This window comes from Plectropomus leopardus, chromosome 15, assembly GCF_008729295.1.
Source record: "Plectropomus leopardus isolate mb chromosome 15, YSFRI_Pleo_2.0, whole genome shotgun sequence".
NCBI lineage: Eukaryota > Metazoa > Chordata > Actinopteri > Perciformes > Serranidae > Plectropomus > Plectropomus leopardus.
The window spans coordinates 12,256,905-12,282,579 of NC_056477.1; the positions used below are offsets into that span (position 1 = coordinate 12,256,905).

Genomic DNA, 25,675 nt, shown 5'->3' on the forward strand with positions numbered 1-25,675 from the left:
GAAAGTTGCAAAAACGGACAAAAACACCATATTTTGGCATGTCGAAAAAATTACCCCAAAAGCAAGGCTATAGTATGGCAAAAATGTGTAAAAAGGGCATGTCCCAAAAACACTCAAAAATCACTCAAACCTGCATTAAATAGCGTGCCAAAGTACGCCATAGCATAGAAAGTTGCAATAAAGAACAAAAACACCATATTTTGGCATGTCGAAAAAATGACCCCAAAAGCAATGTTATGGATAAAATGTCAAAAAATGACATGTCCCAAAAAACACCTAATAACAACTTCAACTTGCATTAAATAGCGTGCCAAAGCACGCTATAGCATAGAAAGTTGCAAAAACGGACAAAAACACCATATTTTGGCATGTCAAAAAAATGACCCCAAAAAGCAAGGCTATAGTATGGCAAAAATGTGTAAAAAGGGCATGTCCCAAAAACACTTAAAAACCACTCAAACCTGCATTAAATAGCATGCCAAAGCACGCCATAACATAGAAAGTTGCAATAAAGAACAAAAACACCATATTTTGTCATGTTGAAAAAATGACCCAAAAAGCAAGGCTATAGTATGGCAAAAATATCAAATGACATGTACCAAAAACACTTAAAAACAACCTAAACCTGCATTAATCATCCTTTGAATGACATGCTATACTATCACATTCATATTGTGACACTCAGCTGCTCTTACAACAGTCATTTGAGATAATGACTCTCAACTGGGGGAGACAGACAGTGCAGGGACTCAAGAGGCTGAGCAAAGAGTGTCAGACGACTCGCCTGCATCTCCAACTCTCTTGTTCTTGGCATATAAGGATGAGATGGGGATGAGGAGCGCACGGGTAACTATCAGTCATCAGTGTAAGGATTAGGGACTGTCATCAGCAGCCATATGCCTCATATTACCCTCACGGTGACACTAGATGGAGAGAGGGAAGAGAGCAAGGAGGAGTAGGAGTAGGCTTGGGGGAAGGATTACACCCACTCTAAGATTTCAGGGTAAAAGTCAGGTAGAGAGCAGAGCTTGTCAAAGTAAAGTCTGATAAATGCACACACTCTGGTGTATGAACGTACATTTTCATATGCACACACAGATATACATAAAAGCCCTGAGGCGGGAGCGTTTTTCACCACTGGCTTCCCTAAACACAATGCAGGTTCCTGTTGTAGAAATGTGTGTGCACATTGTATGTAGAGCTCTGTGGTAAAGCTGATACGCTTCTGTCCATGTTTTTTGCCTCAGGCTGCGCATGTTGAGCATTATTTAGTACAATGGACACACATGTGCTCTTCATTGATCACATAGAGAGAATGACTCTGTGTGTGCGTGCTGTAGACGAAGGGGAGGGGGGTCAGCAGCTACAGCAATACAGTAAGTGTTTCCATGTGCTTCTCTTATTCATGAGGACACATAAACACACACACACAGACTGACAAGCATGCTGGCATATCCATGTCAACAAACACACACACACACACACACACACACACACACACAGAAAAACAGAGCCGGTGTGACTCATTAGTTGACTCAGGTCTTGACAGTAAAAATAACATCTGAAAACATTTACCGTATATTCATTAACAGTTCGTCCAACTCATGACGAGAAGCACTTTAATGGATTTCCATCAAATGCACCTTGCCAGCTCGACTAAGTCTGTGGTGCTGCTTGATGCGTACAACTACATGTTTCCAAACATCTCCTTTTTCTTCCCAATTCCACTTCCCTTATTCACCATAGTTCCTGTGTGCTGTCGCCGGGCTATTTTGGTGCATTCACACAAAAAGAGAAACCATGTAGAGGATTCGCTGAAAGTTGGAGCGAGTTCACAACAGTAAAAATAATGAGCTAAAATGTTATACAAGGATAACACAGTGATAATTTCTAAAAACCTAATGTATTCTTGTTAAGGTTTTATTCAGATTTATGCAGGTTGGATACTATTTATTACTAATATGATGAGTCTCCTGCTGCTTTCAGCACAAGGTTTTCTTTCAGTTTGACCTAAAAGGCATTAATCAAGATTCTTTCATAAGAAAAAAATTAAAACTACAACATGAGTCTGATAATATTCTAAAGCACTAATTGTTTTATAATTCATCTTAATCTCCTTTAAAGTAACACAATGGGATTTTACCTTTAAAGAGAAAGTTCTGATTTTTTGAAGTGGGGTTGTATGAGGTCCATAGACAATATAGTACTAATGGTACATGTCAGCATGCACCCAATTTGGAGAAGCAGGCAGGAGAATGACACAAAAGCTAAGCAATGTACTGCTGTAGACTGGAGTCAGCAACAAGTCGTATTTTAATCACCTAAAAAAGTCCTATAGAGGGAAAAACATTCTAAAAGCTTAAATGTATGCTATATTATAGGAATTTTCACTGCTTAACCTTACCGCCAGACAGCCAACGGGGAAGCCCTTAAAGACTTTAGTTCCCCACCTATGCTGCTGCCAAAGCCACCAGACTCCATTGAGAAAAAGTTCTTTTAGCTCGCTTAACACAGAGGATGCTGATCTACTGTTACCTTGATCACTTAGTCTATTGTTAAAAAAGGGCTAGTTTGAATCCACCAATGTCACACAATAACACAAATAAAATAACTGATTGAGGCAGGGGTAGACCAGCAGCTCCTATGTTCAGCGATGTTGAATAACAGTTTTTCTCAGTGGAGTCTGGTCCATATACAAAGAATTTTCTGTTTTGATATTCAGAATTAGGCCATTTTCAGAATCAAGCATTTTCCAATTAGGACATGGGATATGCTGGTATTATTCGGGTGATAATAGCATTATTTCAGCATGTATCAGCCAATTCGGTATATGTGTCTTAATTGAGGTTATGTACTGCAGTTTGTAACACAGCCAATAGTCTATTTACGGTCAGCTCTGTGCATTTTCATGGACGCGTAGGCAAACCAAGTCACCATAAGATTGCACAGTTAGGATAGAAATGTAAGCAGAGAAGCCCTCATTTCTGGTTAGGAAAAAAAAAAACACGTGCTTCTAAAGATTATGAAAGACTTAGATGTCAACAGGTTTTTATATATGCACAGATATAACAGCGCTGACCTTTCAACAAAGTGGTTGAAAGAATTAAAAGGAGGAAGACTGAGCTTACATGGTCCTACAAGTGAGCCACTCGGAGGAAACCTGAAAGCATCCTATTTAGATGCAAAGAAGCAAAATGACAAGTGGCTCCAGCTGATCTACTTATCCATATTTTGACATATTAAATGACATGTTAGGGCATGTTAATCAGAGTATGCACAGTTGTATGTAAACTTTCATTTTTATTAGCCATGTTAACAGCTTAGTAGGAGTATTATTTTCTCAGAATAAAGGCAGAACCCAGACAATTTTGTGCATGTAAACGCACTCGCTGTCTGACACAAAGATAAAACTGTGAAAAAAACTCTCAATATAGCACTCACTTAAAGTGATACTGATTTCTTTTAGGTGGCTAAAATACTTCTTGCTCTCTGCTTCTCTAAAATACTTCTTATTGCAGACCCCATTCACAGCAGTACATTGCATAGCTTCCATGTTTGACTCGACTGCTTCTCCAAACTGGGGACATGCAGACTGACATTTAATGTTTGTGATATACCGTCTATGGATAAGTATCCCATACAACCCCATTTAAAAAAATCTGAATTATCCCCTGTAGTGAATTTATTTAAAAATCTGCCAAAAACAAAGTGTTTCTACATGTCTGAATGATAATCAAAGTTAACGCCTAAGTAATCAAAGCTACTTCTGTCATCTTTGTCTAATTTGTGTTATGAATATGACGTTTGCACGTCACCTCATAACCAAAATACTCCCATATTAGCATCATTACACTGGCATGCTCCAAGGCTGATTGTTTGCTAGTTTTCCACAGACCACCATGAAGAGGGGAGGAGAGGCGCGGAGGCACTTAGCATGTAAAAAGACCATATGTGTGAGCATGAGTGTGGGCACGGAGAAATGATATGCCTGTGGTCCTGCCTGGGCTTATGTGAGTCTGTGGGAGGCAGAGTATGACTTTGTTCATACTGTAGTATATTTGTGTGCGATGGTCTACACATGTGGGTGTGTGCACTTTTTCCACAGGCTGTCACTCGCGCTGCTGCTGAGTCTTTGGTAACTTACACTGCCTGTGTGAGAGTGTGTGTTTCTGTGTGTGTGTGTTTAAGCTTTTGTTTAATTTCTACTTCCTGTTTTATTCTTGGCCTAATCCAAACGCAACACAGCTGTGCAGTCAGCCAGAGAAAGAGGGCTTGGGGGATGGGTTGCCAGGTCCTGGTGAGTGCAGCCATGCTCTACAACTGCTACCAACAGATGGAAGGGAAATGGGGTTACCAGCTTGGGCTTATCTTCTCTTTGTAGGCCAGACTGACCACCACACACACTCCCCCACCCCCTCATTTGGACATAATACTAGGCTTAAATCTCTATATTTTGGTGTTAGCTTTTTTTTTCTTTTCACAGCAGTTTCATGCATGGACTAAAGGCCATACTCGACAAAAAAAACATGACAAAAGCAAAAAATGACAAATGAAACGTGATAAATGCTCATGGTAAACCGCTAATAGGAGAAGCTAAGTCATAATAATGAAGAAATATGTCAGAAAAAACAACCACCGGGGCGCCTGGTGGCTCAGTGAATAGAGCGGCGCCCTTTGCTGCATGTCTCCCCCTCTCTTTCTCCCCCTTTCACGCTCACACTGTCCTGTCAATTAAAGGCAATAGAAGCCCAAAAAAAATAATCTAAAAAAAAAAAGAAAAAGAAAAAAAAACAACCACTAACCAGAAAGTGGTACACGGTTGCATCTTGAAGGTTGGTAGAGTCACATGAAACAAAGGGTTAGTTGGTGAACTTTTGTTAGCTGTGGCGGGCTGACTGCTAACTCGCGACCCAGCCAGGCTAGCTCCAGCCTGTTCAGTTTACTCCCCCATTATGCAACATTTTGTTCAATGAAACAGTTATTGGAGAGGGATAATAAAGCATAGTTGCTCGTGTAACAATAACTTCACACAGTTTTTTTCAGAAGACATATTTGCACCACTGACTCCTGTCCCAGTACTGTCAGAAAAACAAAGATATTCCTAATGGCATTTTCAGAAAAGATCATTATAAAGGCATCAGCACAGCAATAAAACAACCATTTCCCCTTTGATGAGCAAGTCACATTCTATAAAGCAGGGTTAAATTAAAGTGAAATACTTGTTTGATTCACAGGGTCCCCAAAAATGTCCACCATTAAATTCTAAAAATCTTTCTGGAACGTTTCCATAATGTTTCACCCCATTTCCACGACTTTAAGTAGTTTAAAAAATGGGCAAGCCTATGGACATGCACTTCCTTGGTGTTTGCAGATCAGAAAACTGCTAGTGCTTGCTATCTGTACTTACAAGTTAGACATTCCTGCCACCAACTAGTAAGGGCCAGACCAGCACATACTGGTTCTTCACAAAACGTCAAGACCACTCCTCTTTTTGGGGGGGTAGAAAAAGAAAATCCCATAACGCAGCACAGCACCAGATTTTATATAACATCTTTGACGTAATGTTTTAGCATTTTATGAATAGAATTTATACAACAGCCAAAACAATTTCTACTCAAAGCTTTTCTAAAACATTCCATTAATTCCAAACCATTTCAAAGCCTGCAAAACAGTTTTCCTAATTTCATAACTTTACCAGGAATTTCGTGGCCGTGGGAACCCTGGATGCTGTCTGAATAGTACCAGAAATTACACATGAATTTTGTAGAGGGAGGCTCTATGAAATAATATATATATCAAAAATAAAAAAGACAGTTTTTCACAAACATGACGTCGCCACAATTCACTTGCTTGCGATTCAAAGTGGACCTGCGACCCACTTTTGGACCGCAACCAACCAGTTGGGAACCACTGGTCTATCGTATTGTATTTTCATGTGGCTGGATGTAAAATATCTGTCCCACATAATAGAGGAAAATTCAGATTCAGTCACACAAAAGTCTATATTCCTCCATCCATATCTCGCTTCTCCATTTTTTGTCTCATCTCAAGATAGGCGTTTGATGCAAAAAATCAAACTTATAGAGCAGCCCGTGCTTATGACATACAAATAAAGCCATACATTGATTAGATTAATATTTCAGATGCCGCTGTGCGTCTGTGTTTGTGTCTGCGATGAGGAAGACCGTCACGCTCGAGCTCAACTGAAGTCAGCCCTCTTCAGTCTCGCCTGCCTGTGGAGAGCTGAGGCATCTCTCTCTGGTCTCTCAACCCAGCAGAGCACATTCATTATTAATCTAGCAGAGTCTCTCCCTCCTTTTTAGCTCAGCCAATTACAGTCGGGCCCCTGCGACTGCTGCCTGTCTCATTTGACGCTGCACTGGTTTGGCTTTGATGTCTCTATCAACACGAAAGAGCCGAGGACAGAGTCTTAATAGAGCAGAAGGGGATTATGTGACTGCCTGCCTCTGGGGGTGGAACATTTTTTTTAATATATGTATGTTTAATTCATACTTTATTTTATTATCAGGAGACTTTGGGCCATGCTTTAGCCCGGGTCTTGCCACTCTATGCTCTGCTATCACAGTGACATGCTCCTTAATCCTGTTACTCTTTCATTTGGTGGAGTCGCACAAGCCTGCGAGCGGAGCCGTCTACCCGAGGCCTCGCGCTCCTCCCTCCTGGGCTGGTAGCCTTTTCCTTCCTCTGCTCATTTCATGTGGAGAACGCCTTGATTAGCCAGCCGCAGCTACTATGCATGCAACACTGGTGGTTTGGTGCGAGGTCAGGCTGATTTTGGCTCATAAATGTTAGTGTTTTTATCAGAGTTCAGAGGTCAGTTTGCATTGAAATCCATTCAGGAAATGTGCTGTTACTTGGCAGAAATATCAAAAACAAAAAATCTGTACAAGTAAAAGCTCAGTTGTGTGAATTTCAATTAGCAAGTCAAGTTTGAATGAAAGCAAACTTGCAGATAATCAAAAGATTTACATGTTTTTCTTCACTGACGTTAATGAACTGTGGACGCTCAGCCCCCCCTCAGTTGAGTCACTCATTTGTTTGAAGTGGGCTCGCCGCCCTCGGTTGAACTTTTAATAATAATCCTTCCATCACTTCCCTACCTCAGGTCCCACCCGCTATTTGCAGAGCTGACCTTTAAAGCAGGAAGTGACTGTTAACACAGCTCCAGCAGCTGCAGCAACAACCTGCTTTACAGCATTTTTCTCATCAAGCGAAGCGCTTGTGCACGTTTTCCTACAACAACTCCCTGCACACGCTCAGCCTCACACAAGTTTAGGTTACGGGGTCTGTATGCTGCCACCTAAAATCAGTTGGCAGCAATGGTGTCAGGTTAAAGGTCCAGTCTGTAGGATTTAGGAGGATATTTTGGCAGAAATTGAATATAAATTGAGTATATTTGCTTTAGTTTATAATTACTTGAAAACAATCGCTTTGGTTTTTTTTTTTTTTAAACCATGTTTCAACAGTAACGCAGAGAAGAAAACCAAACACTGGCTCCAGATAGGACCATTTGTGTTTTCACGTCTGCAACCGCAATTAGAAGCCCATCCGCAATAAGCCGTGTCAGGAAAACAGATTATTTTAAATGTGAAACTGCTTTTTCTGTTTTTACTGGTTTAAATCAGCCAGTCTGTTTGTTTTGGAGAGAGACACCTCTGTGGATAATTTGGCTTCCAGTAAAAACCTCCTGAACATCTGGATATTAAGTTATTTGAAAAAAAAAAAAAAAGGTGAGCTCACATTAGCAGGTGCTGGGATGTCGCGACAAACAGCGTTGAAGAAATACTAGCCTCTTTTAAACTGCCCATTCGAGGCGGGAATATCGCGTTATGCTGCCTCAGCATTCTGTATATAAAGGTACAGTCGCAAAATGGGATGACAGTTGTCTCGCGTTTAGGTCACCGCGGGAGGTAGTATCAGCACCAAAACGGTGTCTGTTAATACAGGCAGGATGGGACGAAAAGCAGCATGGTTTCCACGTTTTAATAATGCATTGTGCGTGCAACTCGCCACACGAGATTTTTAGAGTAGCTGTTAACAATTAGAGGCTACAAAGAAGAAGAGCGGTCGTAAATGTCTACAAACTGGGGAAAAATGAGGTCCAGGAGGTCCTTATAACAGCCACCATATAACAGAGACCATTAACGATTGTTATGGCCATGTTATTGTTTAAAAAACAATAACACTGCGTATGTTTTGTCACACATGTTTTTTTTTTCGGTTTAAATCACCTGGTTCGTTTGTTTTAAAGAGGAAGAGACTTCAGTGAATATTTTGGCTCCCGGTGAAAACCTCCTGAACAATGAACACTGAAGGAATTCTAACCGGGAGAAGTTTTACCTAGTTGCAATCTGCAATTCTCCCCGCTACAAGCCCTTAAATCCCCCTAAATCTTAGACTGTTCCTTTAAAACCAGTTGACAGCACTGGTGTCACGTTTAGGACCACATCAGCCTTGTCTTTTGATGACAACCGCATATTGCAAAATCCATTTTCATTCAGCATGATTTTCATTACCGGCAAACAGCAGAGGGGAGAATATTACATAAACCTCTGATGTAATTTTCTGGGCATGACTCAAAGCACTGGGGAACCCCACGCAGAAGACACATCTCAGAGCTGGTTTCTTTATGAAAAGACAACATTGCATACATTTATTAGGGATGGACGCCAATTTCAATACATGCAAATCACCACTGTCCTTTAAATGTAGTGTTGACATTATTGCAAACACTTGTCTCCCTGCTGTTTTGTGTATTATATTTTTATTATCTTAGGATAAAAAAAAACATTAACAATTACATGGGATGCCTTGTTCTGCATAATTTAACGTATACACAGTGGGAACAGGAATGGCAATGCTTTAGACATCATCACAGCCTCTTCATAACCCCGCCCACCCCAAACCCACTGCCCGCATGCAGTTTGCACTGCACAAAGACCAAAAGTCACGTGAGACAGCCTGCAAAGAGCACAAGAAGCATTCACAGTAAAGGAGGAGAGGAAGGAGGATAGGATGGATGGGAGGGAGAGTAAAAGATGAGAGGAAAAGCAGGAGGAGGAGGGGAAGAGAGGGAGTGAAACAAAGTGACTGCAGCACTGGCCTTGGTTTAGACAGGAGAAGGAGCAGCATAGTCCTAGTATATCATTCTAACTTCTCCCACACTTCAACTCCCGTCTCCTGATTGTGGTACTCTTTCCATTGTCTTTGACACAAAAAAAAAGTTTGTTTATATATGCATGTATATATGTATATACATATACGTATGTATATAGATATATATAAACACATTTTTATAGCTACAGCACCTTTTCCCATGAGGCAACAGTGTCAATACCTCGCACATGGTACATGGCCGTGCCAAAGAAAAAAAGAAAAATAAAAAAAACAATATATTGGTCAGGATATTTATCTTTTTTTCCCTAAAATTGGCATTTGACATGATGATATTCTATTGCCGTCTGGGGGAGGGAAGGGACAAAGGTTCTTCTTTCGAGTTTATATTCAAGTTTTCTCCTTTTTTTCTGGTGTATAATTTCTTCTTTTCCTGTTTAAAAAGAGTTCACACTTTTGTGATTTGCGTGTGCTGCTCTTCATCAAAAGGTTCATTTTCCGGATCAGAGTCAGTGGTGTCAGAGTATCGATAATGGTCTGGCTCATTGTCGCTAACGTCCGGGGTGACGGATGTCGAAGTGCTTGCCTCAGAATTCGAAGGCTCCTCCACGGTTTTCGTGAAATACAACTTCACCTGCAAATTAGAAAGCTAACTTCAGTCTATGCCACAAAATAATAATAATGCAAATCTAATCATTGTTTTTGACAGTAATGATCAATCAATTAAACATAATGACTAATTTAAGACTAAAAGCTGTTTCACACCAAGCACTGATTTTTGTCCGCAACATTTGCATGAGAATTTATTTTTCGTTAATTTAATTTTAGAAAAACTGATTTTGTGGGTTCTTGTGAAGACTCGCATGCCTCTGCAGAGCATTCATGCAGGGGGAAAGTTATCTGGACGGACGGTGAATTGAGCGGATTTCAGAGATTTCTGTGGGTACATAAACGCAGCTCAGATGACGTTTTTTTCCACGGCAGCGGTTTGTGACTCCTGGGCTGGATAATTGATCTGCCGATCCGTTTAGAGCCGATGAATTGATCAGATGAGAGAAGTAGTTGCTGCTGCTGGTGAGGGCACGCTTTTAGACCCAGCAGCATGAAAAGTTGAGTTTCACTTTAACGCATCTCGCGTTCTGCTGCTCTGTCTGTGCGCTCCACACTGCGAGATTGTGGTGCAATGACTGAAAGGTTTACATATTTACAGCGCTCCGAATGAACAGTCCAACTCCAAAAACAGAAAACCTACTTGTGGCGGCAGATGTTTAACTGCGGCGGGCCCTGGCCGGAGGTCATAGCTCTCGCTGCCAAAATGAACGACCATCTTATCACTTTGGTTTCTCAACGGCAAGTAATGTAAGGCAAACACAGCGACAAGCAGTTCAACTTAACCCCAAATTAAAGACCATAAATGACGTGGGCTTAGCCAGCAGCTGGGATACAATGAACCTTATGTGCACTTGCTAACATCACGCGTTGGCCTCGGAGCAGGGCAAGTCACAACAGTAGCATTAGCATGAAATTTAGGGGAGGATTGGTGTCTGTTTTTTTTTGACGGACTGTAGCCTCTTAGAGATTCCCGGTTTCTTTTGTCGTGGGGAGAGGAGCCAGGCACTACTGACGAAGAAACTCCAAAAATAAGTGATTTATTTATTTATAAATGGCATACACCAAAGTGGATAATTTGCACCGGACTGGGTGTGAAAAGTCACATTTTAAAAATCGCACTGGTGAAAAACGGCTTTTAGCAAAAATCAACCCTTTTTCCAGCAAATATCCAAAATCAAATCCTTACCTTGAAGTTTGGCGAGAAGTAGCGGTTAGCTTTGTCTTTGTTGGCCTTGTCCAAGTCGTTCTTAGTGAGCGTCAGGATGAGGTAGTCCCTGTCCCGGTCGCTTTCCCTGCCGCTTTCCCTGCAGCTGTCCCTGCACTCGGCGCTCTGCGGCTGGCCCTGGCCCGGTGCCGGTAGCCCCTGCTGGCTGTCTGCATTGTTCACCGCCCCATTCTCCATCTTGTCCCCGCTCTCCTCTGGTCCAGGGATGAAAAAGGTGTTCACCCAAAAGTGAAACATTTTGTCCTGGAGGGCAGAGGAAAGGTTATAAGAAACTGAGCGAGATAGAGAATTCAAAAGGAAATTTTCAATCGGGCGGTAATCTATATTTTTCTTATTGTCAACAAATCTCAAAAAAACAAACCAACATTGTGTTAGTCTGTCTCTTAAAACTTTCCAACTTCCCTGCCTCGCCTGTGGCACTCGGTTGTTTTTGCAAAATGCTTAAAAACTGCTCACAGACAGTCATTATATCACAAAGCTTCAGGCCACTGTAATTTTTAGCAAACTTTACTCTAACACAAGTGAGCAGAGGATATTTTTGGGACTATTTCCAACTGTGAATTAATACACGTTTTGTTGTGTTACAGAGTATTTATGGCAGCAGGAGAGATAGAAAAATAAAAAAAACAATCTCCCGTGTCCTGCTCATGTTGATGAAGGAACATGTTAAACAGTTCCACGATGGGACTAAGTGATGTGTTTTCAATCATACTGGACAACAGCAGTTTAGAGGAATAAGCTTTTATCAGGCTATTGCAAGAAACAAAATACTATATTAATGGTGTCTGTGATTTCATGGGACACCCCCCCCCCGATTTTCACATCTTGGCATCTCTGCACTATCAAAAAAATTAACGAATACTTGGCACATCATTTCCAAACAGGTTCGTAGGAGACGGACGAGTAGAACACAACTTGCTGAAAAACTTCTGCACACTGTCCAACTTGCAAAAATAATGATTCAGATGCGAAATTATGGTAACTAGACCAGTTGTGTTCCACCGTGAAAAGATAAAAGCCTCTAAATTAGGGGTGTTATTAGGGTAATATACTGAGAAAATAACCACAATATTAAAAATAACATGATAATATGGTGTAAATGCTCCAGCACCTCTTAGATAATTTCATTTTCTTTCTGTTCTCTCTGCTTCCCTCCCGCAGCATCATCTGGTTGCCTTTTTACTGTCCATTAAGTGTAATTTCTCTTTTTGTATTTTTTTGTACAGATATGGTTACAGACTCTCTCTTCACCTCCCGAGTGCAAATCAAGTGCCAGAAAAAGTGACAATACACACAATAAACAAAGCAAAAGACGAATTTGACCCATTGAAATTTTCCTCAAATTTTCAGTAGATAATATAGTTATCTTCACCTGCTTTGGCCACAATAAGCGTGTAGTGAAAATAATGTCTCTCCAGCGCTACTCTTAACCAAAATCTTCACAAGTAGACATGTTTCAGCAGGAATATGATCAGAAAACCACGACATGGTTCCCTGATGTTAGCATGTAGCTACATGTAGCAATGCTGGAAGTGTAAACACTTGCAGTAGCGCACCTGGAGAAGATGACCATATAAGGATATTTGTCACAATGTGATGACAGTTTGTCTCAAAAGTTGACAAAACGTTAGAAACATAAAACTCAGAACATTCTGAAGGGTGAGGTTTTTGCTCAATGATTACCTTTACATACATTTACCTCATTCTTTGAAACTTTAGCAACATTGAATATGAACATCCACCGCTGCAACAGAATATATATGACAGAAAATAAAGAAAATCATGACAACTCCCCTTTCAGCTATACTGAAAGCCCCCGAACACACACAAACACGACTAACCTTCTTCATCATCTTATTCTGTTTATGGAAGAACTCCACTTTGATGTCTCCACAAACTGGCAGCGGCTGGGGGAATTCGAAAAACATGTGCTTGTCCTCGCGCCGCGTGTGAGCGGGGTTCGACGTGTGGATCTTCACTTTCAGCTGGTACACCACAAACTGGGGGTCTGCAAAAAAAGAGTCAACGTTGCACCGGAGGGGGGCAAGATATTGAGACGTGTGAGGAGTGGAGACAGAAAAAAAGGAAAAGGAGAGAGAGTGAGTGACAGGAGGAGCAGGGAGTGAATCAAGAGAGCAAGACAGGTTGCCAGTGTTATTACATGAGTTTGACATTAAGAAACAGCACAGCACACCACCACCTCTCCCCTTTAAATGAGTGTAAAATATTAAAATTAAAGAGGGGAAAGGGAGAGACCATAAAATATAACACCCAAAGACCCAGAACCAGAAACATACGACCCTATTCTGATAGACAGTCACGGTTTGGTCTTGGACCAGCGCAACACTTTGCAAAAAGATTTTTAACCCGTCCCTCAGAGTGGGGGTGGTGTTGGTGCCAGTAAGATAGTCCTATCCTGCTTGGCAACATGTCTACCTGCTCCTGCCTGGTGGATCTCAGGGGCCATATAAAAGCAAATGAGAGAAATGATAATAATGGATGAAAGGCTCATTTACCCCAATGCCAATTCCCTTTCTTGAAGCCCTGAGGGGTCGGCTCGCTCCTGTTTTTAACGGTACTGTCCCCTTAGAGAGAAAGAAGGAGATTATCACAAACAGGACCTGGCTGGCCCGTCAGGGGTTTGACAGCACAGCAGGCACAAACACAAGAGCTCCGCACAAATATTTACAGATATTTGCATCTACATAGCTTTTCTTACAAACAACATACAGCAGCTTTAAAGTGGAGGTGTGCATCTTTTTCTGTGTGATGTGAGATACACAAAAGGGGAAGGAGGAAAGGGGGAACTTGCTGACAACCGCAAAACATCAGTTGTCTTCGGTGTATTTAAAACAGAAATGTGTGATGTCGAGTTAAAGTAGCTTCTAGTCTTTTATAGTTTCGTTGAGCTAAAACCTGAGGCTACAAAAGGATGATGTGTGGACATGAATTAAGACGTCAAACTCAGAATAGGGCCTTTTTTAAGTGAGTGTTAAGAGGGAAGAGAAGGATCAATACAGTTCATGGGTTGTTCAGTGCAGTCAGGTGTTAAGGGTGAAAAAAGCCACAGAAAATAAGGAGGAAGAGGAGCTTTTTCTGAACAACAGTTAAAAATGGACAAATTCAGGTACAAGACAGGAACATTGTGTGACTAAAGATGCATTACAAGGAGGAAAAACAGAATAAATCGAGAACGATTAAACCTTTTTGATAGTAAAGCACACAGCGTGGACATGCACAATAAAAATACGTTCATTATCTGCTTAGAAATTGTACCCAAGGTCTCACAAATGTCCTTTTGGGGACAGCTTAAGTTGAATGAATTAGATGTGGAAAGCTGAAATCAGCCAACTTTTAAAATCAAGCGTACTCTGAGTCCGACTGCTTTGCGTCTGTGTCACTCTGCCACTGAACACAAGTGCCACTGTTTGCATACGCACCATTTTACAACAAAGTCATACCACTCAAGCTCTGAGCAAACATGCCGTGATATGTAAATACTCATGACGGAGCAACTGAAACTGCCTACACTGACTTATGAACACTCGGCTGCTGCATTACTGTATGTTACAATACTGTTTGTGTAAGTAAAGCACATAAAAAAGGGTTCCTACAGATTACAACTGGTGCAATTTCTTTGAAAAACAAGGTGAAAAAACAGCAATGAGCAACTTGGTACGAACTGCACAAATTGTAAGAAATTCAAAAATTTTAAAATTTGTCTTTTTTTTTTTTAAAGCTAAGGGAAATTTAAAGGGAAAAAGAAAGTTAGAAAAAACCCATTTTGAATGATCATAATTACACATTTTAAAATATTCTACAGAATTATATTCATTTTACAGCACATTTCATTCACTCTTTTCTAATACTTTCTTATTGTTTGTTTTTTTAAAACTCATTTTAAGGTTATTTTCCTGTACGTTTTACTAATTTCATATAATTTTTTGGGTCATTTCTTCTTTCATTGCTCATAACCTTTTTCCTGTGTTTTTAAAAGAAATCAAGCCAATTTTCTCAGGTTTCAAAGGGTTAAGACAAACTACATGTAAGACTTTTTTAATGCCACTCAGAATGAAATTAAGACCAAGAACATACTGGTGCGTTTTCTTGATGACTTTGTGTTTCTCACTCTGTGTGTGGCATTTAACTGCTTTGATTCTCATCATGCCGAATCTGAAAAAACGTTATGCATAAGACGCTTCGAGGCTCATACGCGTCGCCCTGTACCGATTTTCAGCCATGCTGCATAATCTTGGTCAAATGGCCAAATTTTGTTGAATTTGCACTTTAACGTGTCGACCAGGGTAAAGAAACAGGTAAATGGCAGACCGTGGATTAGGAGTGTGCCATATCATATAGTTCATGATAATACCGCTATCATAACAAAAACTGATATTGTAATAATATTCAATATGACAACTTGTTAAAATAATGATGTCAAGCATGGCTGACATTTGTTTAATTTTTACTGAAACTGTTACATTAATGCTGACATGTAAAACTAATGCATATTCTGTTGAAATTGTATGTTCTTAAAATAAATAAAAATGTTTTCTGTTTTACATTTTTCAGTATTTTGTCATTTCATCAAGAATATCATTAGCACAAAAATATCCTGAAGTATCTTGATGTTATTTTATTTTGGGCCATGATGCCCGACTCTGCTGTGGATCCTCTGCTCTGAGCTTTCCAGCTGAAAACAAAATATGATATAATATAATATATGTTGCTGGTTATGTTATCTGTAATATTAATGCCAGAGGCATGTAATCTTATTTAATTTTATTTTTTTGTAATTTTACCAATTATTTTGAGATTTTACAATGCAGTGTAGGAAAAAACTGTTCGTGAAACTTCTCGTCTTAGCATTTTTAAGACTTTTAAGACTGATTCAAGACATTTTAATAGCAATTAAGGCCCTATTTTTAGATTAATTACTTTACTTTGACTTTTTAAGACTCAGGAACAACGGAAACCCTGATAAAAACGTATCTGGCTTTTACTGTCCTGTCCAGCGCGTGCATGCAAAGTTTACTTCCCTCTTGCGGGGCTTTAAGTGCTGTTTAAACAGTGCATATTGTTAATTCCTCTGAATGCTGCACAGAAAAGTATTACACAGCAGAAAATGCTCATATGAAAGCAGAACCTGACTCCTATAAAAGCCTATAAAGGCTTTTGAGGAAGCTAGGACAAAAATGTCTCAAATGCTCAACTTTGCCAAGAGCCTGGAGGTCTCTGAGATAGTAAAATTATTAAAAATCAGTTTCTCAAGAACAGATGTCCTTTGATCCTAATAACATCTGAAAATTTCATTATGACAGACAGAGGGGGGATCTGATTAAAAGTGTGATTCAAAGTGTGCAGAGAATGAGTCGGCCTCGTTTTAAGCAGCAACAAGAGGACTTAATCAATAAGAAGCTGTCCTTGTGAGTCAAAAGGTCCAAAAATACCACAGCTGAATTCAGCCACACTTGATTTTAAAAAACCCCGGCGCAGGACGACTCAACTCTACCACAGCTGACCTGCTCTATTCTCTGGTGCTAAACTGCAGCAGCGTGGGTGAGCCCTACAGTGCACAACACATCCAAGGCTCTCTCGTTCCGTTTGAACAGCGGTGAGCATGCCTACGCCCTAGTTTGGAGTTAAAGTTGAACATGAGCGTGACTCACTGCAGGTGCCCCCGCTGAACATAGGGAGAGTCTCGAACACCATTTTGTGGAAGAGGAGTGCCACCGGCTTGTACTCTAGCTGGTTCTTCAGTAGGTAGCTGTAGTAGTAGACGTAGCGGCGCTGGCTCGGGATCGTTACTCCCTGCAAAAACAGAAAGAGTGTTAAGAGATGTTGAACGTGCAAAATGTTGTTTCTGTGTTACTAAATATGACTCTATAACTATTTTGATAATCGTTTGAGTCACTTTTTAAGCAATATTGCCAATTTTTTTTCTGGGACCAGATCCTTCTCTGTTATGCATCATGCAGGGTTCCCATGCAATTTCATCAAAAAAATGTCAAAACTTTGCCGTGACTTTTCAAGTTGCCAATTTTTTTCCTTGCCACATTTGCCCCACATTTTTCAAACTTATAAGATTTGAACTCTAATCAGACATAATCTAAGTGTCCCCAATGCTGTGCTCATAGGTTGTCAAAATCCAACAGTTTGGTTTTTACAGTTTCTAAAAAACATGTTTTCAAAAAAAAGCAAAATCTTCTGTTTTCTATAAAATTTGCCAAATTATCTTTTTGACCTGCTGATTTTAAAAAAAATTAAACATTTTTCTAAAGCCATGGTTTTCTTTAAAAATACATTTTAAGAAAAATAAAATTGCCAAAAATTGACATTTGCTACAAAAACTTCTTTTTTTCTAAAAATGAATAATAGAAATCACCTGAAAGATTGAAAAGAAAAAAAGCCTACATTTTTAAAGTTTCTAAAAAAAAAAAATTGCCACAAAAATAAAGAAAAAAAAACTGCCAACACTTCATAGAGAAGAAAGGTTGCCAGATATTTATAGATTTTTAAAAATTATTCTAAATACAAAATACAGTCATTTAAAGTTGTATGCCCCTCCCCTAAAGCCAAAAGTGCGGAATTGTTTTTTTTGACATGCGTAGTGGGCATACATGAAGGGAGAGACGGAAGATGAAGAAGATGAAGAAACTTTTGTGATAAAAAAAATTACATTAACATTAAACTTTTTTTTTTAGAAATGTTGTCCAACGTTGAAACATATTAAAGCTACATGATGCCATCAGCTATAGAAAATAAATTCACTGTCATGTTACATTAATGTCTTTAATTTATTACATTACAACTCAATTTCTTGATTTTTCCAAAACATTCAATGATTTTTACTAGTTCCGTGAATTATCCTGGCCCGATAAATGTTATTTTGAAATGACTTTTCCAGGTTTTCCATGACTGTGGGAACCCTGATCACTGTAAACCAAATACTTGTAGATTTAGGATGAAGAATTTAAAGACATTTTTCAGAATTTTCTGACATTAACAGGACAAAACAAGGAAAAAAATCTCCAGACTAACATGTAATTAATATATTTTTTAAGCTGTATTTGCAATAATTGATCTGAAATATGAAGCAGCTGCTGAGACATTTTGTCTCCGACTGTTATCTTACCTTCTTGTCCCTTGTCCTGACTTCTCCGTAAAAGTCAAGCGCTTCTTGGGCCTCCAGGAATTTGCCGCGATGGAGGAGATAGGCGCAGATCATGACTCCGGTGCGGCCCTTCCCGGCCTTACAGTGGATGGCCGCCACGTGATTGTCGTCCTCGCTGAGCCACTGGTCCAGGTCTTCACAAAACGGCTTAATAAGCTCCAGCTGAGGAGGGTTGTGGTCTTCGAAGGGGTACTGTGCAACTGATGCGTGACGGGATGCAGGCCCACGCAAAGTTGTAACCAGAGAAGGACAGAGATGTGGACACAGAGCAGACAGGTCAGAGGAGACAAGACAAGGAGGAAGACATTTTGTGGTATTTTATCAACCTTGTGTGTCATCAGGCTTTTAGGTCAGACTTTTTTTTTTTTCTTTTTAAAGCAGCCTACCTCTGCAGTTAAATTTGGCAGCATCGTAGTGTCTTTCTGCGCAGCTGAAAACGGGAAGAACAAAATCCAGTTAGCACAGAGGAAGTTAGTGAGCGACAACAAAGAGCAGTTCAGGTGCAGACAAAATGTGGAACACTTACAGGTTGTAGATTTTGTAATGGTTTTTATGCTTTGAATCCAAAAACCTGTTTGCAGAAGAGAACATAATATAAAATCAACTGCCACTGCCAAAATGGGCTCAAATGTTCTGTTATAAAAATGCTTTTCTCTTACATTCCTGTTTATTATGATCACATAACAACTCACCGTACTACATCGTCTATATTGTTTCTGTACACGCCTTCGAGTCTCTCTGCTGGAAAGCCCATAGCAATGATGTTTGGGTAGATATCTGTTCAGGCAGGGGTCAAGGAAATGTACATTGTGCATGACTGTGGAAATCAAGCCTTTTCATAAAAGGAGGCATGAAAGCACCCAGCGCCACATCTTCAACATGAAGAAGAAGTAGGTCTGCCTATGCTTTTAACAGCTTTGCTACAAAAAAAAATGTGTTTCTTTATTTAAAAGAAGTTCCGACCTAAAAGTATTTGCCCTCAGTGCACAATTACAAGAATGCAGAGCTGTGAGGCAGAGCGTGAAAAAGTTTCAGCCAATGTCAATATGAGGGTGTCATTGTAGTTATGGATAGATGGAAGCACAGAGGAGTTGCACCGATCAGTGTCAGTGTGTGTGTGTGTGTGTGTGTGTGTGTGTGTGTGTGTGTGTTGTGTGTTGTGTGTGCTGTGACAGATGGCCTTGACAGTGAGAAGCAGGCAGATAGGACAGGAGTAACAGCGCTCCTGCACGAGCCAGGCCCACATGTGGGTGCACGCGGAGAGTCTCCGCTCCCTGACCTGCATTTATTTTTAGAGCCCAAAGTTATATTGGGATGATCGCAAATGTTCGGCTTATCTCTCATTCGAGCTCAGCCGGAGCAATTTGAATATCTGTAAGATCAGGCAACAGGACGCACAGGTGGAAAAAAAATGTAACATAATAAGCTTTGTATTGTGACTTGCACGCTGCAAATGCAACAGAGGGTAGTTGTGTTTCTATGACACGCAGTGATGGAGAGAAGCGGAGAGCAACAGTTAACCACACACAGCAGATTTCACTACACGCTGCACCACCTTGCTCGTGCTATACCTATCTGCTTTTAAAGTTGCCTTACATCACTGAATGGAGCTCTGCATTTGAGAGCAGGACGGTGAGGAAAAACGTCGCGGCCAATTATACGCAGACATACATACAATCTTAAAGGCACACATCAGCGTCATGTTGCAGGGAAAAGAATAATTGAGTTGGCACGCCATGTCTTTGAGGCTCGGCTGCAACGCCTACCTGTAACTGAAGTCTGCTTGTCACCATAAGCTGTGGGATTTCACACTCTAACCACTGACTAAAGGGCGACCTTTTCTTACACTTCCTGTGCCACGGTGTCAAAAATAGAAAAGCTGAATATTCCTAATTGGATGTGTCTGTTTCATTTTCAGCGAGCCTTATTTTTCTAGAGTCAAAGCACTTTTTAACTGGTCAGAAAAATTTGACACACACGCCTGACAACCCCTGGATTAGCTGGTGTGCACACAAACAAACACCTGCACATGCAAAAACACAGGAAAACGACCTTTTTCATGGTACACACAGTTCACTGTTCAAACAGTCCACCTCCTTATATAGAAAAATGTAGGGCTGCTTCTTGAAAGCCAGAGATTCAAATCATCAGTCTGAGACCTCCAAGTCAACTTTTTTTTTTGCTAGTCAGCAAAAAATATGTCTCTGGGGACATTTTGGTCCCCAGATATTGCTGTGGAATAAGCGCGCTTGACTTTCACATTACTCTTTGGTACAAGCTGCTACAGAACGCCACAGACGTGCAGCCAGCGGCAGAGGAGGAGAGACCTGCTTAGATTTGATGAATTTACTGCTCACACAGCTACATGACACAACACAGTCTCTTACTTTTGTTTGATATTTAGTGTCAGTAAAAAATGTTATTGCACACGTGCAACCTGTCATTAGCACCGTTAGCTTGCATATTATAGTAAGCAAGCTAATGGTGCAAGCAAGCAAGCACCGTTAGCTTGCTTATTATAATATGTGAATGAATATCACACCGATCATCCCGCAGAGCCCGTTCAAACTTAAAAACTTTGTGTGGGAAAAAAAAACGAGCCGCCAAATATTTGTAATGAACTGCCACGCAGCTTTCTGCAGCTGCTGTATGCTCAACACAGGCCTTGATGCATGAATTCAACAAGCCCAATACCAAATCTATGGTATTATTTGCATACTGCCAAACTACTTCCCTGAAGCTCACATTAAAGAAGCCGATCTGTACGTACTGTGCCGTAATCCTGTCCATTAATGCCTCAAAGACCTAATTAAGAGCCAAATTCAGCTTTTCTATGCTATGTGATGGGCTATGCTAACCTCTGGACCTAAAGGCAAAGTGATCCCAGTCAGTCTATTCTAAGTGTTTTTAAAAAGCTCCAGAGCTCCCAGGAGAGCCTCAGCCCTGGGCATGGGGGGCTTGGTCTCTGCAGCTGGGAGGAAACGCTCATACGGGACCCCCTGACGGAAGCTCCAAGTAGGAGGAAAAAAAAGAAAGAAAATCTGCCGTTTCAGGCACGCCTTTTCTTTAAAGCCAGCCCTGCCTCGGCTCTATGCATACGCCAAATCCACAACTGAGAGCAAGAGGGAGAGGGGGGGGAAGAGAGGGTGGGAACCGGCGAACGCGGGGTGAGGAGGGGGTGGGGAGGACAGGAAAGGAGGAGAGCAGAGGAAAGGGGGCAAGCAGAGGGAGGGAGAATTAGAGTGGGAGTAGTAAAGAAAAAGAGCAAAGGAGAGGTGGTGGGTTGAGAGGGTAAGAGAGGGAGAGAGCACTCAGACAGCAACGCTGATACAAGATCACTGGCAACTCTATTTTAAGGGCAATTCCCAGAACTGTGATACTGCATTACATAACTGCAGAGAGCCCATATTGTTTTTAGACGCCATGCCAAAAATGATAAAAGGATGGTTAGAAAGGGCCCACATCTGAACAAGAGGAGACTTCAAACCAAAGAGAGGTGCCACTTTTGAGTGGCATGTCCCCTTCACACCTGCACAAAGCTTTAGAGGCACAACTCCTGACAAAAGATTAACCACATAAAAAAAAAAACAGGTGAGAAACATCTCATCAAATACTGTGATGCACACACTTCAGCATCTGCAGCCACACGTACATCCAAGCACACACTTAAGTTCAATGTCTCTGGTACTGAGTCAAGGTAACTAGCACTGAGGTTCACATCTCCATCCTTTCACTAAAGAAACAAAGCTTTTCAGCAACATTATCAAGTTAACGCAACCCTATTGATGATTGCCAGAGCAACTTATCCATGAATAACAAGGCCTGTTTAAGTTGTACAGAACTAGCTTCGCCCTGCAACTTACAATAATTTTTATTATCAATTAATCTGCAAAATACTTTTCTCGATTAGTCACTTGATCTATTAAAGGTTTAAGAAATAGTAGAAAAATAAAGCTCAAATTGACATCTTCACGTTTTGTTTAGTCCATCCCATAGTCAAAAACATAAAGACAGTCAATAAATTGTCTCACATAAGCCTAAGGATTTTTTTTTCATCATCAACTAATCCGCAAAATATTTTTCCCGACTAGTCACCTGGTCTATAAATATATGTCAAGAAATAGAAAAATAGAGCCCATGTTAACATCATCACGTTTTGTCCATCCAATAGTCAAAAACAAAATAACATTAAATTTAGTCTCACAGATGACTAAGTAATGGTTGAGAAGTGGTGATTTTTGCACATAAAAATAACAAGAGATCATTATTAGAGATCCAGAGTTGGGCAATATGGAAAAATCCAAACATCTTGATATTTTTGACCAAAAACCTCGATATCAATATTGCAGCAATGTTGATGTAGGGCTGCTCACAAAATATTTGCACAATGAGATTTCTGATAAATAGTCATTGGTAATGTGAATATAATGACCAAGTGGGTAAAGTTAAAAGATAGAAGATAGAGAAGTCTGTGAACGTCGTAAAAATTACATCACTTTGCTGTTATGCAGTCTTTAACACAAGAAAAAGACAGCACTTACATCAAAAATCAAAGACAATATCTAGGCTCATATCTCGATATCAATATATTATTGATTTATTGCCCGGCCCAATTAAACCTACTACAAATTTATCATGTCAGTTGACTCATCGATTGCTTGTTTCAGCTCTGAAGACAAAAAATATCACACCCAGGACTCAAAAGGCTGAAAGGGCGGCTTGATGTCCTAATACAAAATCAAGTGTGCATGCAAATATAATCACCCTTGGTACTGTCACACATGAGATTTTGCATTAAGTTGCCCACTGTCAACCACATCAGCCGCTAATTTTTAGTTCATCACCAGCCACACATGTAGAAGTACCAACTTTAGTGCCAGCAACACTGCACTGGGGAACCAGGTCAACTATTATTCGTGGTAATAGATGAGAAACGAGTCCTGCAGAGGGGCCTGAAATAGCAAATCTTAAAGCTAGAAATGATCTCCATAAAGGTAAAGGAAAATGTTAATTAGGTTTCTTGCAATCCATCAATGAGTACTCACCCACAGAAGACACACAGGTGAGGTGAGGCAAGGTGAGGGTGAGCTTACATCAGGGATGTTCAGCTATTTGCAGCCAACACCTTGCATGCATTGAAATCAGGGTTGGAAATGAACTTTTTTGTCTACCTGCCACTGTGGCTGGTGGACTCCAAATCTACCAACCACTCAATAGACTGTTAGCATCATTTCTTTGGCTGCAGAGTGAAGCAAATCTAGCAGCCACTTGCATATTTTCCCAACATTTGTCTGGTGCTAATTTCCAACTCTGACTGAAGTTAGACATACTCAACCTAAATGTGTGAGCAGAAAGCATTAAGTAGATTCTGAGATAATAATAGACATCATCAACCTGCCTTCATTCACCAACTAGCTAAAAAAAAACATAATGCAACTAAATATTTCACAACCTCAATCTAGGACCACTTCAAGTTAAATGTCCCCCTCCCCCCCCAAACACGTACACACACAAATGTCCAGATGAACAGGGGTTTTCCAGCTATAATATGACTGTGACATTTATGCGTGCTGGTTTGACAGATCCACCATCTTTCAAACATGCTGGGTGACAGCAAAGCTGCGCTGTCTGACCAACTAGCCAGCTAGCTCAGTAGCAGGGAAGCTAACTACCTCACGTTACTCCACTGGTTCCAGTTAAACCACTCAATGCAACACATTACTGGTTCGTGTCCCGGCTGCTGTGAAAATAGTGACCACAGGGAAGGATACATGTTAAGTCCAGGTCGAACCCATCCTCTTGATATCTCCTTTTGTTCCGGCTGACCATTTCTTTTAAAAGCGCAGCCATTGTAGCATGACAGGAGTCTATATGGGGTAAATGATGAAAACAGGTTTTTCTAGTTTTAGCTGTCTGGTCGTATCTGTCAGTGGGTCTGCTCCTGGCTGCTCTGTGAATTTTGCAGGTCCTCGCAGAGATGTGCTAGCCAGCAGAGCTAGCTGTCGGAAGGATTAGAAAGGCTTCCTCTGGATCATAAAGACGGGCCTCGCTCTGCTCCTCCGTGCAGGCCCGACTTTCCCAATCCTGCAATTCGTCTTGCAAACACCCCCGATTAAAATACATGCAGTTGTCCTTTAGATGCCAGACACGGTCCGAAGCCGATGGCTCAATCGCAGCCGCCGCGATTGACAGCGAGAGGACAGAGGACTCACCGGTTCCCGAAACCCGTATCCAGTCCAGCTAGCTCGCTAGCTAACGAGCTAGCTCGCTAAGCTAATGCTACCTCCTTTTTCGATCCAAAAGCCTCCTAACGATTCAACATTGTCATCGACTGATTGCCAAGAACACATCTGAAAAAAAGTGACAGGCTCCACCTTGAATGTATATAGACTATACAAAGATCAGAAATGTGCAGAGATCGGTTTGACAGCTCCGTCCCGGGGAATCATCTTCTTTTCTGGCTGCTCTGGCTCCAGCTGAACTCTCAGGCTCCCGTCATGGCCTCCACCGAAGGAAAAAAAGAAGGTAGAGCAGGCTGGGATTTTAGAACAAATATCACACCGCCTTCGACATATAGTCCCTCTGTACAATCAAATCGGCACATTCAGAATTAATTCATTTCGTTTCAACTATTGATATTAGACACAGGTTAACAGCAGCTCACACGTATAATTGCTTTAGCCCCGAAAAGCACAATAATGCAGTTATTTCGTGAATACGGCGGAAGGATAACGAGAGTCCGCATGCGACGCTCCCTTCTGTCAAAGTGATCACGTGTGGCTGTAATTAGGGAAGTTTCCAACATAATGTCACTTGTCGAGGTTTAAATTGTCATTTTAGGCAATGGTATATATACTGTGTATTTAATACATTTTATATATATTAAAAATGCACAATGTGTTTATTATTTTCGATACACTCAAACAATCTCATCAAATAAATCCTAAATTATAGTAACGTTAGTAACTGCATGGACCATAGACTGTAATGTTATCGTTTACATTAATGTCATACACACACTATCAGAGAAGAAAACAAAACAAAACAAAACAATGGACAATGGAAGAAGAAAAAAAAATAAAATACTTTGCAATACCTTGATTGCCTTATTTGTTCATTCTCCTAAATGATGGCAACATTGTTAACTGCATGGATTATATATACACATTATATTTATTTAGTTTAATTGATTTTATTTTATCTGGATATCCATTAGCCACTATCAGGTGAGCAACTATCTGGGGTCCACACAAGTAACAATTACATCATAATATAACCTAAAACAAATATATAATTAAAAATCCTAGGAAAAAACCCTGCAACTTTATTAATTGCAGGACCAAAGAATGTACTGTTATTAATCACATTATTTTCATTGATGCACACTAATAGTGCATGATATATATACATATTAAATGTTTAATAAATATAACACATTTGATGCATGCTATAAATATACAATGTATCTATTATATTTAGGATGGAAAATAAATATACTTTACAATACATATAATCCTTAAAATCAATCC

At 40.4% G+C, this 25,675-nt stretch overlaps 1 protein-coding gene across 2 annotated transcripts; it reads right to left on the reverse strand.

Moving 5' to 3' along the window:
- Positions 1-8,643: 8,643 nt before the first annotated feature.
- Positions 8,644-24,654, reverse strand: ptena (phosphatase and tensin homolog A). Of its 2 annotated transcripts, XM_042501810.1 has the most exons (10): positions 23,918-24,654; positions 18,839-18,923; positions 18,673-18,717; positions 18,533-18,576; positions 18,108-18,346; positions 16,642-16,783; positions 13,489-13,557; positions 12,814-12,980; positions 10,934-11,215; positions 8,644-9,769 (listed from the first exon to the last, which is right to left on the reverse strand). In XM_042501810.1, exons 1-10 carry the CDS (start codon positions 23,994-23,996, stop codon positions 9,584-9,586), a joined length of 1,338 nt encoding a protein of 445 aa, XP_042357744.1. In that variant the 5' UTR covers positions 23,997-24,654; the 3' UTR covers positions 8,644-9,583. The 2 variants fall into 2 exon arrangements, with proteins under 2 accessions (XP_042357744.1, XP_042357745.1); XM_042501811.1 differs by lacking the exon at positions 13,489-13,557.
- Positions 24,655-25,675: the final 1,021 nt, after the last annotated feature.